This window comes from Strongylocentrotus purpuratus, unplaced genomic scaffold (genome assembly GCF_000002235.5).
Source record: "Strongylocentrotus purpuratus isolate Spur 01 unplaced genomic scaffold, Spur_5.0 spur5_scaffold_20, whole genome shotgun sequence".
Classification (NCBI taxonomy): Eukaryota; Metazoa; Echinodermata; class Echinoidea; order Camarodonta; family Strongylocentrotidae; genus Strongylocentrotus; species Strongylocentrotus purpuratus.
The window spans coordinates 8,222,362-8,238,665 of record NW_022145606.1 but is presented as its reverse complement, the minus strand read 5'-3'; the positions used below and the strand labels follow the sequence as shown (position 1 = coordinate 8,238,665).

The window sequence follows — 16,304 nt, the reverse complement described above, 5'->3', positions numbered from 1 at the left end:
TTATGGCCTTACCCGCAAGTGCAACATCTCAAGCTTGGTACAAGGAGATTTGGACGACACCTTTTTAAAAACCCCGGTGCTCAATCATCCTTTGCAGAAAACTTATTAATAGGGTCTCTTTAGACGAAAAACAAGTTTATTTTTACCGTGAAGTATATGTCAAGTTCACATTTGATTATGCTTTTTTAATCATAAGCTACCATAGGTGAATATATTTGGTTTAACACACTATAGTATAGTATGATTACTATTCAGTAAATTTCGAAAGCGGAAAAAAGTACCAATTTCGCGAAAAATATATACAAGACGAAAAGACAGAAAAGACGTGGGGAGAAATCACTGATCATGGAAAGTGGCATTCTTCTGAAAAATTGTATTTTCTACATCATGATTAATCTGTAATAGGACTTCTCTTAGAGCATCTTGCTGACATCATAATGCAAAGCACAAGGCACTCGAACCCAGCAAGCAGTAGGAATGCTTCATTGTAGCCCAGATTGTCGGCAGCCAGACCTGAGAGATTGAAATTAATTTAAAAATAATATGGATACTTATTTGATTTGATTTGATTTGATGTTCTTCTGCATTCATGTAAGTTTACAGTTTTTCGTTAACAATAATAAAACGTACAATAAGTATTTTACTGACAATGCATCGAAATTAGCAAATACATATATATATATATATATATATAAACTGTTATTTTCAAAAAAGAAATGATAAACTGTCACAAATACATAGTGCCGGTATCCGCCAGGGTCTGACGCTCATGGCGCTTTACACATGTTACCCTGGTCATAGCCGAGCTGCCAAAGTAACTAGCGCTCAAGCATATGAGGTATATACCCATTTACACCTGGGTGGAGAGTGGCAAGTATAGATTAACGTCTTGCCAAAGGACATGATTGCAGCGGCAGGACTTGAACCCCGTACCATGTAATCTACAGTCGGGTGACTTATCCACTAGATCACAACACCTCTACGATAGAACAATATATAACGAATAAACACATATTGAATTAAAACAAATAATACTAAAAGGTATGAAAGCTTCGAAACCATGACGAAAATTATTTTGTTACTACAAGAATGTCTAGATTAATGATGTCTTAATTATCGCATCGTATTTATAGTAGAATATTTATTTACAACTTTACAGCTCGTGTACTAGTAAATTGCTCTAAGCGAAAGCAGAAAAATTATAGAAATAGATAAACAAATAGATCTGTAATGTATATATGCTGTAGTGGCAGACAACGCTCCTTTTTCGTTCCTACACACAATCTAAAATCATATTTTAAATGATGTATAACCTACGAGGTTTTTTTTTCTCTAACAAAATGACGTTATGACGTTATAATTGATTTGCCATACTATGAGTACATATGGTTTAATGTAATATAATGGAAATGTCATGTTACATTGTATATTTAAAGATAAACTTTATTACTGGTAATGCGATTGCATTGTAAAAGAAAAGTTGTGGAAAGGATCAGAAACAGCTGACCATGTAGCATGTTAGTATTTGTGTGCACTGCAAGGTTCTGGAGTCATCAAAATCATAATAAATTTGACCGAGTCTTGGTAAAGTAACAAGCACTGTACACAGAAAGCTATATACGGAACAACACACATGGTGTCGGGGCTAGTACTACCTTGATTTCCTCGTCTTTCTATGCTCATTACTCAGCCAGTATACATTTTCTTCCAAAATTGTTTGGCACATGTCATTTATTTGTAATCGTGAACATTCAGTGTAAGTTTCGTTTGATTCTGTGAGAATTAATTTTTTTTTTTTTTACCAGAACTGGAGTTTATCTTTAACCTTTAAAAACGTTTCATTGGGCTCTTAATTGGGCCATATTGGGCAACCCCTTCTTTCTATATGGTGGACCGTATGCAGAAATAAAAATTTTGTCTTCCGTTAGCATTTTTGTACTCGGTGGAATGTTACTATTAAGTTAACATGGGCTTTGCGTTGTATCTCCTATGTTTGTTCATGTGTCATTGGGAGCCCCATTTTTTAAGGGTGTGTCACGGTGGCGGCACCTTGCAGCAGAAAATCTTTCTCTCATGAAGTAAGTACCCGAGCATTTTATACCGGTGTTTGATTGCTACTTAAACGAAAAAAATGCGTCTAGTGGGCCCCATGCAGCAAATGATTTGTTTTGTTTTGTTGGGGGGGGGGGAGGGAGTGGGGTGGTGGCGTCATTCAGTGAATTGTGGCATGTATGCATTTTGGTAAAATTTGTTTCAAAGATTATCTCGTTCGACTAATCTATGGCGTATTCTAGAGGCCCCTTTTTGGCTGCTGATGGGCCCTAATTAGCAGACAATTTGTCTGTCATAATGATTTTTCCTATATAGTCTGAAAGATTAAACCGATCATTTCAAATCGATTTTGAGTGGTACTTAGAATATCTTACTTGGTTCAATGTAAAACTAATGGGCCTGTGGGCCACATTTTCTGGCGTCTGGCGGCACTAAGCAGCAACAATTTAATCCAAAGAATTAAATACATGAATGCCATGAAGTTAAAATTGGTTTCAAGTGGTACCTCGTTCTTTTGATTAAATGCATGTTTAGGCCCCTTTTAACGGGCCCCAGTGGCCAGACGAAGCAGAGGGACCCCGGCAGACAGGGAACATTTGTATATACTATGTTCCTTCCCATTTGTTCCATTACTCTGATATTGGAACTTCGTTTGTTTGATCTAAGTGCGCTGGGCCGCTGGTTCTGTACAACTTTGCAGGAATTACGAACCTTTTGCAACCTTTTACAAACCCTGTTCGCAAGCATTCGCCGCTCAGTGAGATACCCTCTATAGCAGGTGAATAAAATAGTGACGAGGGATCCAGAGAGAATAGAGGGCTATTGGAGATAGGTATATCAAATAAGGAATACAGAACCTGTTAGAGTTGTACCGATGAACGCTCCCACACCAAAGATGATTTCAGACGCGACAAGGATGACAGGAAAACATGGAAGAGGTGCCCGGTCTCTACATATCACAACCATCAGAATATTCATTTCTCCGATCGTCAGGGCCGTCACGAACGAAGTAACGATCATCACTGCGAAATGCGGGAAGCATACGTCAGCAATAAGAGAAAGTGCATTGATGATTGTCAGCACCATGTGCCAGTCGTGAGCCGTGATGAACTTCGGTTTGAGGATCATACCACTTAAGCATCGTCCAATAAAGCAGGCTACGGCTGCAGTGTAGGCAAGGTAAAGAGCCCTGGAGGTAGGCAACCCTCGGCGGACAGCGCGCGGAATGAGGAAGGCGTGCCAGCCAGCGTCAACCATGGAGAAGATAGTGTATGCTGTCAGGATAACAACGAGACATCTATCACGGTTAAAAACTGAATCAGCAAGAAGCTTGTAAAGTGATGAACAATTATTCTTCGAGCACCTTGAATTATTATCTGACTGGACTGGGTATTCTTCATCTCTAGTTATAAGTGCTTGTTGGCTTTGATCTGCTGTTTCTTGTTCACTGTTGTCGTTCACGTCATTCATAGACGGATTTTTCTCTTCACCTTGTGCAGCTCCTCTCTCGGTCAGGCCTTTATCAGTCTCTACGAGAAGCACAAGGGGTATTATATTTGCCATGATGGCTCCGATGATAATGAGAGATCCTCTCCAACCATAGATATTTTTCAGGTACTCGGCCAGCAGTGGGAACACGCTCATACCTAGTGAATATCCCGATTTTCCGATGCCAAAGAGAAGATCAAATCTGTCTCCGCTTTGTTCACTTAGAGCTATTCCAAGAGTGATAGACATGATGTTGATGCCCAAACCTAGTAATACAAGTGCAAGAATAACAAATAGAGAGAAACGTATCGATTATTTAAAACAGCATCAAGCATATGGATTTACCGATGGGCCTTTTTTGTAAGACTGAACAAATAGAACGTTTAAAGGGGGAATTTTCTCGACGCTCTCGGGATATGACTGCAGCAATTAAGAAGAAGAGTAAGTTTTAAATCTTAGTGATAGCCTGGAAAATTGAGATTGAAATAAAATCTCGACATTTCATCATTGAAGTAACAATTATGATATCACATAAGTACATTAAATTATGTCCACAATTGATCGTTCGAATGTCAAAGATAAATATTAAAGTCATGTTTCATTCAGGTTAATAAATTGTCAATCAATTTTAACGCTTGTGAATCTATTTTCATTAGATGTCATTTCTATTTGTTTCACACGGTGGGCCTCTGCATGATGCAGCATTCAAATTCGTCTGTGTGTAATTAATCCAGGTACCTGAACTCTGTTGTTCCGTACTCTATCCGTCTGCTGAATGACATTACAAATATATGATTTAAAATATACTTCTTTTATCTTGGCTCGAAGGAAATTATCAAAAACTTACTTGTATTTATCATAGGACAGTAATACTTGATGAAATGAACGAGTATTTCTTGTATTTATATTCACATGTCATAATCTACTGATTTTCTGATTAATTAGTAGTTAATACTGCCTTTATAATTATTCATATTGCATACATACTGTATTCATATTTTGGTTTCGTTTACAGGAAAAAAAGTGGTGGATTTATCGGAATAGGGTATTGCATTCCCCAGAACAACTTTGCATTTCATTTGCTCATTGCATTTGCTCATGTACAGTATGTGTAACTGACTAGGATATATACATGGTTATTTTTCCGCCATATAGAAAATAATTCTGATAAATTATTTTGATTGTTAACTGTTTGTAGTTCATTGTTTCCTTAATTACAATATTTTATGGTAATGACATAATGAGTCAAACTTATAATAATAATAATAATAATAATAATAATAATAATAATAATAATAATAGTAATAAAAATATTTATAACAATAATATTAATCATTCTGTTTGTAATTACTCAGAAAATATGAATAAGCATTGAATGTAATGTAAATTTAGAGAAAATACCACAAGGTAAATGTTAAAGTGCTATTTGTTTATTCTCTCTATACATTAACTCGTATTATGGTGTATGTATCACGTTACATTTGCATTTTTTTTTGCGAATAATCCATGTAAACGCAACGAATTTCCTTTTGAACCAATACATTTGAATTTAATTGAATTTAATTGAAACGAATTAAATGTGTTTCGTACACATTCGTCGCATACACAATATATTGAAATACAACTCTCCTAGGCAAAAGGCCGACACCTCCTTTCATGATTCATGTATGACTTTTTAAATTTCAATCAGATATTTAAAAATACATATCTTTAATTGACAGGTTGACACAGTTTTTCTTTCATGAATAAAATGAAGGATGCGGCGGCATATTTATTCATTTGTTCTTGGCCAGCGAAATGGGAGTATTACACAAGTATGGATTTATTATTTAGCAAAACATCAAATCGACCGAACATGATATTGATATAAGCTCTTGTAAAAACTATAAAATCAATTAACTGGTGGCATTGTATCGACAATATGGATTCGCTGGCCAAGAATAAGTACTTAACGACCATCTACAACAACTTAGAAATAGAGCTCTTCGTTGTGTATTAGATGTGGATTGGTTGTATCAATTGTATTTACAAAATTAGATGTCAAAAGATTTGTAGAGAGGTGACATGTACGCACTTAACGTATAATGTACACAATTGCACATGATATGCTATCAGAGAGTACATGTTATTAACTTGTATTTAGTAACAGTAATTATGTTTTGAAACATTCATATTCTAAAATCGAATTTCCAACGGTTAAAACTAACTTTAAAAAGAGAAGTTTAAAATAGAGAGAAGAAAAACGATGGATTGAATTACCCTATGATGTAAAAGCTTTGAGCTTTCACAAAATATCATTCGACAATAGAGTAAGAAAGTATTGTATTGGCTTCTTTTTGTCTCACGGTGCATATTGTTTTAATTAATCTTTCTGTTTCGCCTCGTATATTACATTTTCCATCAAAGTACAGATGGGATAATCAAACAAAAGATTGATTTTTTTTTTATTTTATTTTTTTTATTTATTATTATTATTATTATTATTATTTTTTTTTTTTGGGGGGGGGGAGGGGGGTATCGTCGAACAATAGTCTTTTTTATTCCCCTTTTTTCCTTCTTGAAAGATTATCATAGAAAAAGAATCCCCTGCAAAGAATGGCTCGTAAAATGCCCTCAAATCCAATAATATGAGTAAACCTGGAAGTTGTGGACCACACTTCATGCCATATTATGGTGAAGCCCAATATGAGCAGTTTCGCGTACAGTGGGTTTGACTGTTAGCAAGACACTTCCTTACCATGTTGATTGTTCCGAAACCTCCTAGTATACACTTATCCTTACTGCTTCCTGATCAGCCTTTTCAAATAAGTTCCCCCTTGTTTTAATAATGCAATCACATGACAGGAACTCACTTTATTTTGAAACAATCACGCCAATTTTATTGTTGAAAAAGGGCACTTAATGCGAATAGAATGTAATCACTTACCAGAAGCCGCGAGACAGATGGAAAGTTGTGCACTGGTGCCAACTAGTGATGATGAGATTAAACCAACAGATGCTAAGATAGCTCCACCTATTATGAGAGGGCGCTGTATCCCATGTTTATGGTTCAAAATCGCCACAAAGGAACCTGTAATTGATTTAGACAGCCTTTCAAGTTCAACAGAGATGTGTATTCAAATTTAGATTTTATTCTTCAACATTTCTCTTGGAAAACTAAAATTTCGAAACCACGCATATCTACGTATTTCTTGTTAATGACATAATAAAACAAGGAGTATTGATACCTACATTATTCAAGCAAGGCAATGAACCCTTAGGTAGGCCAGTATTTACGTTTTGATCAATACATGGACCTTTAGCATTGTGATAGAAGGTGTGGGTGCTCGCGATGTATAATTTGTTATCAATGACTATCAACGATGAGTTCTACACATCATATTATGGTTTAGTATTATTGTCAGTAAGATACACGATTGCCCCCTCCCCCCCCCCACAAGGATGAAATATTGGTTAAATTAACAACTACACTTAAAGGTACTATGTCCCTTTTGCAGCGAACATCAAATTCTGTAGAACTTTGCAGGAATTATGAATATGTCATATATGTCCTATATGTGAATTTAAACGTTAGCAGTGTCCTAATATTCAAGTTATGCAAGGAACCCCGTTTATTTGCTAGACTTCACTGTCAGAAACTATTAAGTCACTGTTTTTTTTCTCCTTTGGTAGTAACATACATAAAATGAGCTGTAAAGGGTCATGAGCGTTAGTCTACATCTATACCCCACTTCTTGTAATGGCCAAAACTAAACTGATTGAATCTTTGCGCAGCATAAAACGTACGACCATTCGGTACAATGGTCTGAAAATCGGACTATTACTTAATGGCTCTATAGCTCTTAAGTCGATTCGACAACTAATAGTCGTTATTTTTCCACTTAAAGATATTTTCAAGCCCTCCTTTTTTAAAGGGAAGTTCTAAATTAGTATTTTCTTTCAAATGCCTTTGGAATTTAAACTTTTCATTGTTTGGCCTGAAAATGGGACATAGTACCTTTACTATATCACAATTATATATTTATTTATAGGAAAATACATTATATAACTATAGTTTGATGCTCTTAAATCCCGAATGTTATATTTAGGCCCTTAACATTATATTTTGGGTACCTGACAACTATTTTGATATCAAAGCCTCATACTCTCAAAATATTATTATATTTTGATACCTAAAAAGAGATTGAATGTGATTCTACTACCCCATAAAATAGTTTAAAGCAGTCATTTTGACTGTCTACAGTTGATGTTACTGTTTGACCTGTTTGGAGCAACTCCAGTGTCCCTGTATTATTGGTGGGTCAGATCCTACACTATTCTACACTAAATTTTCCATAGTGGGTTTTCTACAACAAAACAAAAAAAGTGCAGTCTAAAATTGTGTTCTGAAATGCATAATACCACTGGTGGGCTCCTAACATTTTGGAACTTTGGGTGCCGATTTTCAACAAAAAAAAAAACAAAAAAAAAGGGCGGTGGCATCGTTTCCAGCATTAAATTTGTATGAAATAGAGTTTACGTGAACACCATTTGCCCCGCCCCACACTCAGTGTTATTTAGGGTACGCATATGTGTGTTCCAAGCACCCTCCCCCCTTTTCAGCATAAGTCCGTGTGTGTAAAGTCAATACGGGTCGACCTTTTTCTTTGTTACAAGCCGGAGATTTAGGGAACACGCATGCGGTCCCTCCGTTCCCGGGAGGGGGAAGGGGGCATTTTCCTGTTTGAGCCGTATGTGTACCTAACTACATCACCAATTCAGTCGATTTGAAGTGTACATAGGTAGAGTGATCGAAACTTACTGAAAGTCATACGGGAATACACACATGAATACCGACAGTTTATTCAAAACTGTCGAGTTACTTTTATGACATTCTGAATATAAGGCAATTTGAAGAACAAATATTTTTTTCCGGAATTTCAGTCATGTTCTTTTGAAAGGAATGAAGAATCTCAAAGGATAAAGTTTTATCTTTATTAGAACTTACCCTTTTGTTTTAACATTTATCAACACCAAAATATTAAGCATAAAATAAATATTGTAAAATGCTGTACCTGTCTAACTGCAATTCAAAAGAGGCTCACATACTATAAGTTAAAAGGAAAATCCCACCTTTACAGGGAACTATTCTAAAAAAGTAAGAAAAAAAAAGAAAAACAGGAGAAGCAGACTGATGAAAGTATGAATGATATCGGACAAAGATTAGGTGAGTCATACATGCTGTATGTGCTTTAATCACTATACCAATTGACTGAATTGGTGATGTTTCATTTTCTATAACATATTGAAAATGTCTTTTGATAAACCGTATACTTAAGGAACGAGCGTTTGATAAACACTTAAGAAAAGCAGGTTTTAATTGTTTGATTGAGTTATAGAAATAAAATAATATGAATTGAATTGAATTGAAGTTATTGGCATCATTTTCATTCACCTGTTATGGACAATTGTATGTCAATTGTCCGAACGCATAAATTAGTTCTTAATAGGTAGGACAAACATTATAGCTTTCCATTAGGTAACAAAACATAATCGATGCAGGTCAATTAAATAACTCGTAACGATGAACTTCACAAAGACGTATGCATTACATTTGTTTACAATAACAGGGCGGCCTATTGCTTATCCCTTTTTGTAATGATTCCAAAACCTTACAATATTCATTCACAAATTTTTATGTAATGGCAAACCTTTTTTACATAGGTTCTACACAGATTCTCTCAAAACAAAATTACTTGACAATAACTCAACTTAATTTTTAAACATACCATTGACAAAAATCTCAATTCACATGGTTATAGGTTTGATTTCTATATTTTCTCGCACTGTAAATGGCTTAGTAATCAAAGGGAACAACATACCTGGCACAAACGAAAATGCTTCGAATATACCCAAGGTAATACCCAAATCGGTGGCTGTGATTCCCAAGTCTCTGCGAAGTTCTGGAAAGTAAACCCCGATAGATTTTATCGTCGCAAGGAAAAAACAGGTCTGCAGAAACAAAGCAGGTACTATTTTCCATGGACCAATATGGTATGCCATCTTGTGTTGTTTAGTAAAGCTGTGTCGACAGTTTTGTAAAATCCATACGCACCAATATATTGATATTGTATGTTCTCTAAATTACCAATCCAAATCTACGGGCGTTCTCAATCATGCCCCACGTGAATCAAGTGCCTCGATACAAACTATTTCATTCACCTGATAAGAATAATAGTATTTCAATAGACAGAATCCAATCTACATTAGTTGTTGCCACACTTATTACATGTAGTTTGCATTTTGACTATTGTAATGCTATTATCCTTATCAGGTGAATGAAATAATTTATATTGAGGAACTTCACAAAGACTTAAGTATTAAATGGGCCATTTTTGTAATGTAACTAAATTTAATGCACAAGTCTTTGTAAAGTGCATCCATAAAAATTATTTCATTCACCTGATAAGAATAATAGTAATTCAATAGTCAGAATGCAAACTGCATATATCAAGTGTTGCTAGGTAGGTCAAGCCATAATGTTTGTCCAACCTGACAACAACTAATGTATGTAGTTTGGATTCTGTCTATTGAAATACTATTATTCTTACCAGGTGAATGACAACATTTGCATTGAGGCACTTCACAAAGACGTATGCAAATTTGGTTACATTACGAAAATGGCCTATGGTCACAAGCAAATGATACATATATGTACGTGGAATGCCTCGATGGATTCACCAGTTACGAACACCGAATCATGTGACACGGACGATCCGAAATACACATAGGCTAATGGCAATACATCACAAATACACAAAAGCTAAAAGCAAATGTGCAATTTTACTAATGTCCCCCAAAAGGTTCTGTGAAGTGCCTCTATTGGAATTAATATGCAGTTTTCGCAAGGTAAACGCGGACGGATAATCTGCGGTTCGTGTGAAAAAATCGAGAAGCTACTATAGTAACAGTGGGGTGACCGCTGAGGTACTGAAACCAGGAACGGGTTTTGGCCAAATCTACGGGCGTTCTCAATGACGCCCCAAGTGAATCAAGTGCCTCGATACAAACTATTTCAGTCACCTTATAAGAATAATAATATTTCAATAGACAGAATCCAATCTGCATACATTAGTTGTTGCCACACTTAATACATGCAGTTTTTATTTTGACTATTGAAATGCTATTACTCTTATCAGGTGAATGAAATAATTTGTATTAAAGAAATTCACAAATACTTACGTGTTAAATGGGCCATTTTCGTAATGTAACTAAATTTAATGCATAAGTCTTTGTGAAGTGCCTCAATACAAGTTTTTTTATTCACCTGAATGATAAGAATAATAGTATTTCAATAGTCAGAATGCAAACTGGATATATTAAGTGTTGTTACGGAGGTTAAGCCATAATGTTTGTCCTACCTGGCTAAAATTAATGTATGCAGTTCGGATTCTGTCTATTGAAATATATTATTCTTATCAGGTGAATGAAATCAATTGTATTGAGGCACTTCACAAAGAATTATGCATTAAATTTGGTTACATTTCGAAAATGGCATATTCCTTGCCACGCAAATGAGTAGGGACTACATGACTAGCTCAACTTGTCTCGACCAAGCCACAGAACTGCTTTTTATAATATTTCAACAATTAACCATCACGTTTTAAAACAGTTCATGCTATATCCATGATTCATTGTGTTATAGTTCAGAAACAATACTCGAGAAAAAAAAACCTCACCGAAGAGCCGTTCGCTTTGAAATTCGTCATCCTTCGTTATAAAACGACGAAACTCCCATAACATCTTTGGTACATACTCGCTCATTAGCTGTTTATTCACTTGGGGCGTCATTGAGAACGCCCGAAGATTTGGCCAAAAACCGTTTTAGGTTTCAGTACCTCAGCGGTCACCCCGCTGTTATAAGGGAGTTTACAGATACAATCTGCGCATGGGCAGATTAAGGTTGTTTGTACCAAAAAGGTAAAACCCACCAGAGATGAATACTGGATATGCGCTCATGAAAGTTATGTAACATTATTCATTTATGCACAGACGGTACATTCTAAGATAAGCAGGTGGAAGTATTCTTTTCAAGAGGGCAAATAAAAGGTATTCATGAAGCATATTTAGGACTTTGGCAGTTATTTTTCTAAGATGCTCAAAGTGGAACTTCTCCATGTGTAAAAGATTTGTGGATATTTGGGGTCATTTGTACCATGTGCTATCTGTAAACTCCCTTATTATAGTAGCTTATTTATCTTGCACACAACCCGCAGATTCTCCGCGTGATATATACTTGACAGATGCAAACAATGTTCAGTGCTATTATGAAACTTAGTGCTCATTATGACTATGATTAAAGTAGTTATTCGAAGAATTAAAAAAAAAAAAATCTTTCATCATTGTAATGCTGAAACTTTAATTGAACAATTTTATCAAAATTCAGTGCTTGGAATCATTCGAAGTAACGATTGTTATCAATTACTACACGCTTAAATACAGCCCCGGCATAGCACCTGAAGAGATCTGGGAATGCTCTTTGGATGTGTGTCTTATCGCTGTACATGTACAAACAAAATGTAAAACATGATACGTATAACAAACTACATATACTTACATTACACAATCCAAGAGTGGGTACACCTTATTCATCCCATACAATTCCTTATTTTTCCACCAACCTCACTTTGGGGGTTATCTTGATAATGTAGTGAAAACAATTTCCCCAAATCCTGTAAATATTCGAATCAGGGACCCGTTTCACAGGCCTTCTTTCAATGACAAATAACAACAATCAGTGAAAAATCTGCTGATAACCAATCAGACGCAAGTTTAACAAAGACTATCATTTGTCAGTGCTGACAAGTTTTATGAAACAGGGCCTAGGTAAGTTATAGTTCACTGGCTTACTCTTTAACTACTGTGATATGCACCCAGTCCCTGAAGAACAGTATCTCTCCGTCAGTCTCAGTCTTTGAACTTGCAGGAGATCTCAAGCACGCAAAGATCTCCTCCTGGAGATCTTTAGAGGCCGTTCTTCTGAAGTTCTTCGTGTGGGTCCAGAAGTCTAGGAGATGTTGTCCATCCTGGGAATTCTCTTGGAAGCATAACGAGGAGGGCGTGCACCATGTGCCTCTGTCCAGCCTGTGAGGGAGTCTCAAAGAGTCGAGGGACGCCGTGACGTCTTGGTCCGTCCATAGGCGTGGCCTGGATGCGCCATGTTTGATTTGAATATCATCCAACTTGTTGAAGACCGAATCATCTGAACAATATAAACGTCAATAAAAATATAAATATACATATACAAGTGCACTATGTATACATTTTTGCCAAGATTAGGTAATCTTCCAAGTTAATCAAACATGACATTGTTCTTCTATAGAGCACACCAGGATCGTAGGCCCTCACAATGCGCTTTGAAAATGAAAGTTTAATCAATGTTGGAACTATTAAACAAATTGTTGGTACTTTATTTGTATAAATGGAGCAGATTTACTTAAATTCATCAACAAAACATTGCCTATGTAACACAATCAATTGAAGTATTGATTGATTCATTTAATGATTGATCTTTTACATTTTATTTCCGTCTATTATACAGGGTACCATATTTTCACAAATAGTGGTGCTCTTTCATATGATGTAGGTCCTGTTAGGTAACAACAAAATACAATATCGATCATAAATATATACTCATAATAGAGACAAAACAGAAGACATAATGATACAAACATATACATGTATCAATTAACATTCTTTGGTATCCTCGTAACGATTGGGAACTTTTTCATCAAAATAGCTTCACAAAGTTTCGAAAAATTAAATACAAAGTAGAAAGATGATTGATTTAATTTGATTTGATTTGATTTATTTATTTTTGTTTGGTTTTTGTTGTTGCATTTTTACAAATATATAACAAACAAAACGTTGCACATTTTACACATTTCCAAAGAATATAATGTCGAATAAAGTAACTAATCGAAAACATCAAACAGGAGGGTTGACAAAGTAAGCAAAGCTTGATAGCATAACTATCCTCAATGGATACATAATAATAATGACTTTGAAGCATTTCTTTGTCAGCCAATCGAATTATCAGAGCATTGTTATATTAGCATATCTATCAGCTATTGGAAACCTGTTTGTTTAGTTTTTGCTTTTTTTGTCTTTGAATGGCCCCTGAGTACTACAATTAGACTGCCATTCCTTATACCTGAAACAATGTATTACAATATACGCCAGCGTTGTGTGTAATGTGACCCTCAGTCGTTTCCTATACGCATGCTATGTAACAGAACAAAACAAATATTTATACCGGATAGGACAATAAATGGAGGCCCCTTGTTTAAAAGAGCCATCACCTTTTCACGTTGATAACCTACTGTACTATTCATATAAGAGTTGAAGGGGGAGGGGTGACCTTGTTGTAGTGATCCACCTCCACATCCCCGATCTGTTATATCGGGAGGAGCGACCAAAGGGTTGCAGTCATTCAGTTCGCTTTCCCATTCCTAGTCACAGGTGATGCCAAGTACTTAAATAATGATGATAATAATAATGATGATAATGATAATAATACTAATGCTAATGATAATAATACTAATGCTAATAATAACAATAATAATAATAATGCAAATAATGATAATAATAATACAAATAATGATAATAATAATACAAATTGTGATAATAATTATAATAATGATAATAACGTCATATTTACTTGGCAATATTGATATGAAGAGAACACCCCCTTCTTCCAAGGCCTGATGTAGTACACGAAGAGTTCTGGTGAGATCGTCGGTATAGTACAGGGAGTGTACGAGGTGGATAAGATGAAACCTTTCACATATCCCGCCGCTGCCACCCAGGTTAGACTCCAACTCTTCAACGTAGCGGTCGACGGTGTCTTCCCTCCAAGTGAAAGTCACGTTGGGTAGATCTCCTTTGTCTTCTTTCACTAACTCTTTAAAGAGGGAGAGCTGTGACTCTGACGGTTCGACGATCGTGTTGTGGACTTCGGGAAATAAAGGCAACAGTTTCGACATCATCTTGCGGTCGATGTCTCCTGGGCAAAGAGAGAGAGAGGAAAATGAAGGAAATATAGGGGAGACACCGCCAATTATGCCCTGTATGATGTGAATGTATACGTGTATGCATATGTATAACAGACTCAACACAAAATGAAGCTGTGATCGGTATTTCATCCTAATTTTGTGTTGGTTGTCTCTTTTTAAATTTCCTCCGTCACAGAAAAATGTCTCCTCTTTTAAAGGGATTGGGTAACTTTGCCTTAGATTCTAAAAACGATCCTGCATTAAGCTCATGCTGCGATCACGATTATAAACCTTTAGGTCATACAAGAATCCCATGACTTTTACAAACCAATCGCCTGTCCAATTATCAAGATATCTATGATTGGAATGAGAAATTTCACAATTCGTTTTCCTAACGGTTTTTATAACAATACAATCTACTTGGAAAAATGAGTAAGGTAAAACCGGTCACTAATTTTTTTTTTTTTTGGAGGCACTTCATGATCATTTTGAAGCGCAATTTGTTTAGGGCTTCAACATTTCACCACATCACAGACACTGATAACACGTAGGGCCATGCATCTCAGACTTAAGATTGTTCACCGATGCCTTTATTTTGTATATAAAATATATATATGTATATATATATATATATATATATATATATATATACAGAGTATATACTCAAGGTGAAATATGAGGGGATGAAACAAGGCTTCACTTTGAGTTTAAAAAAAAAACACAAACAGAACAACAACAACAAATTAGCATCAATCACAAAATATGACATCATATATATTCAGAAAGAGTTACTTACTTTTGCCAAAACAATCCCTAAACGAGACAATCATATGGCATAAATCTCAAAACATAGTAAAACGAAATATATATGAAAATAAATATCCACTCATATTAACCTGCTCCACTTCCGATTCCTAGCACTGTTAGAGGTCTCTTTGTCATGATCCTGGAAGAAAGTCCCCCAACAACAACTTCAGCAAACGCCTCCTCGCTCCAATTTCCAACGGGCCCACTTTTGGTGGCGTAGCCAAGGTAGGTTTGATGGGCGACTGAATAGTAGTCCAAATCGTCCAATATATAAGTTAGACCTGCCATCTTAGACTCTAATTCTGCAGAAAATGGAGCAATGTATATAAATGTTTAGTGTTATTCTTAGTGGTGATGGTAGTAGTAGTAGCCGTAGTGGTGGTAGTAGTAGTAGTAGTAGTGGTGGTGGTGGTGGTGGTGGTAGAAGTAGTAGTAGCAGTAGTAGTGGTGGTAGTATTAGTAGTACTAGCAATAGTAGTGGTGGTAGTATTAGTAGTATCAGTAGTAGTGGAGGTAGTAGTGATGGTGCTAGTAATAGTAGTAGTAGTAGCAGTAGTAGTAGTAGTATAAGTAGTAGTATATTTAGCAACGGTAAAGTGGGTTCTTAACGTGCAAAGGTGGTGACACTTCACTACACGGGGCCTCCATTTAACGTCCTATCCAAGGGACGGAGTACATGTACTACGTTCTGATCGGGTTAATTTCATATCACTTGATAAAACGACTGTAAGCCACTGCCTAGTATTAAAATGAATTTAATTGATTAAAAAATATTCCTTACCCGTTTATAGGACTGGATCCCTGTGATATGAAAGTAGGTCCTATAAATATCGACCCGTATTTCCAACGCCAGAGGGTCAAAGCATGGATGGTCAAGGCTATTCTATTTAGGTTATGGAAAAGACAGTAAGTACACAGTTCACA

General features: G+C 35.8%; 2 protein-coding genes across 2 annotated transcripts; both read right to left on the bottom strand.

Moving 5' to 3' along the window:
- Window positions 1–325: 325 nt before the first annotated feature.
- On the bottom strand, window positions 326–9,889 carry LOC105439110 (monocarboxylate transporter 6-like). The gene is made up of 4 exons (XM_030992694.1): window positions 9,402–9,889; window positions 6,467–6,610; window positions 2,910–3,806; window positions 326–513 (listed from the first exon to the last, which is right to left on the bottom strand). Exons 1-4 carry the CDS (start codon window positions 9,580–9,582, stop codon window positions 392–394), a joined length of 1,344 nt encoding a protein of 447 aa, XP_030848554.1. The 5' UTR covers window positions 9,583–9,889; the 3' UTR covers window positions 326–391.
- Window positions 9,890–11,665: 1,776 nt separating this feature from the next.
- On the bottom strand, window positions 11,666–15,676 carry LOC100888125 (histamine N-methyltransferase). The gene is made up of 3 exons (XM_030992693.1): window positions 15,470–15,676; window positions 14,240–14,584; window positions 11,666–12,781 (listed from the first exon to the last, which is right to left on the bottom strand). Exons 1-3 carry the CDS (start codon window positions 15,666–15,668, stop codon window positions 12,426–12,428), a joined length of 900 nt encoding a protein of 299 aa, XP_030848553.1. The 5' UTR covers window positions 15,669–15,676; the 3' UTR covers window positions 11,666–12,425.
- Window positions 15,677–16,304: the final 628 nt, after the last annotated feature.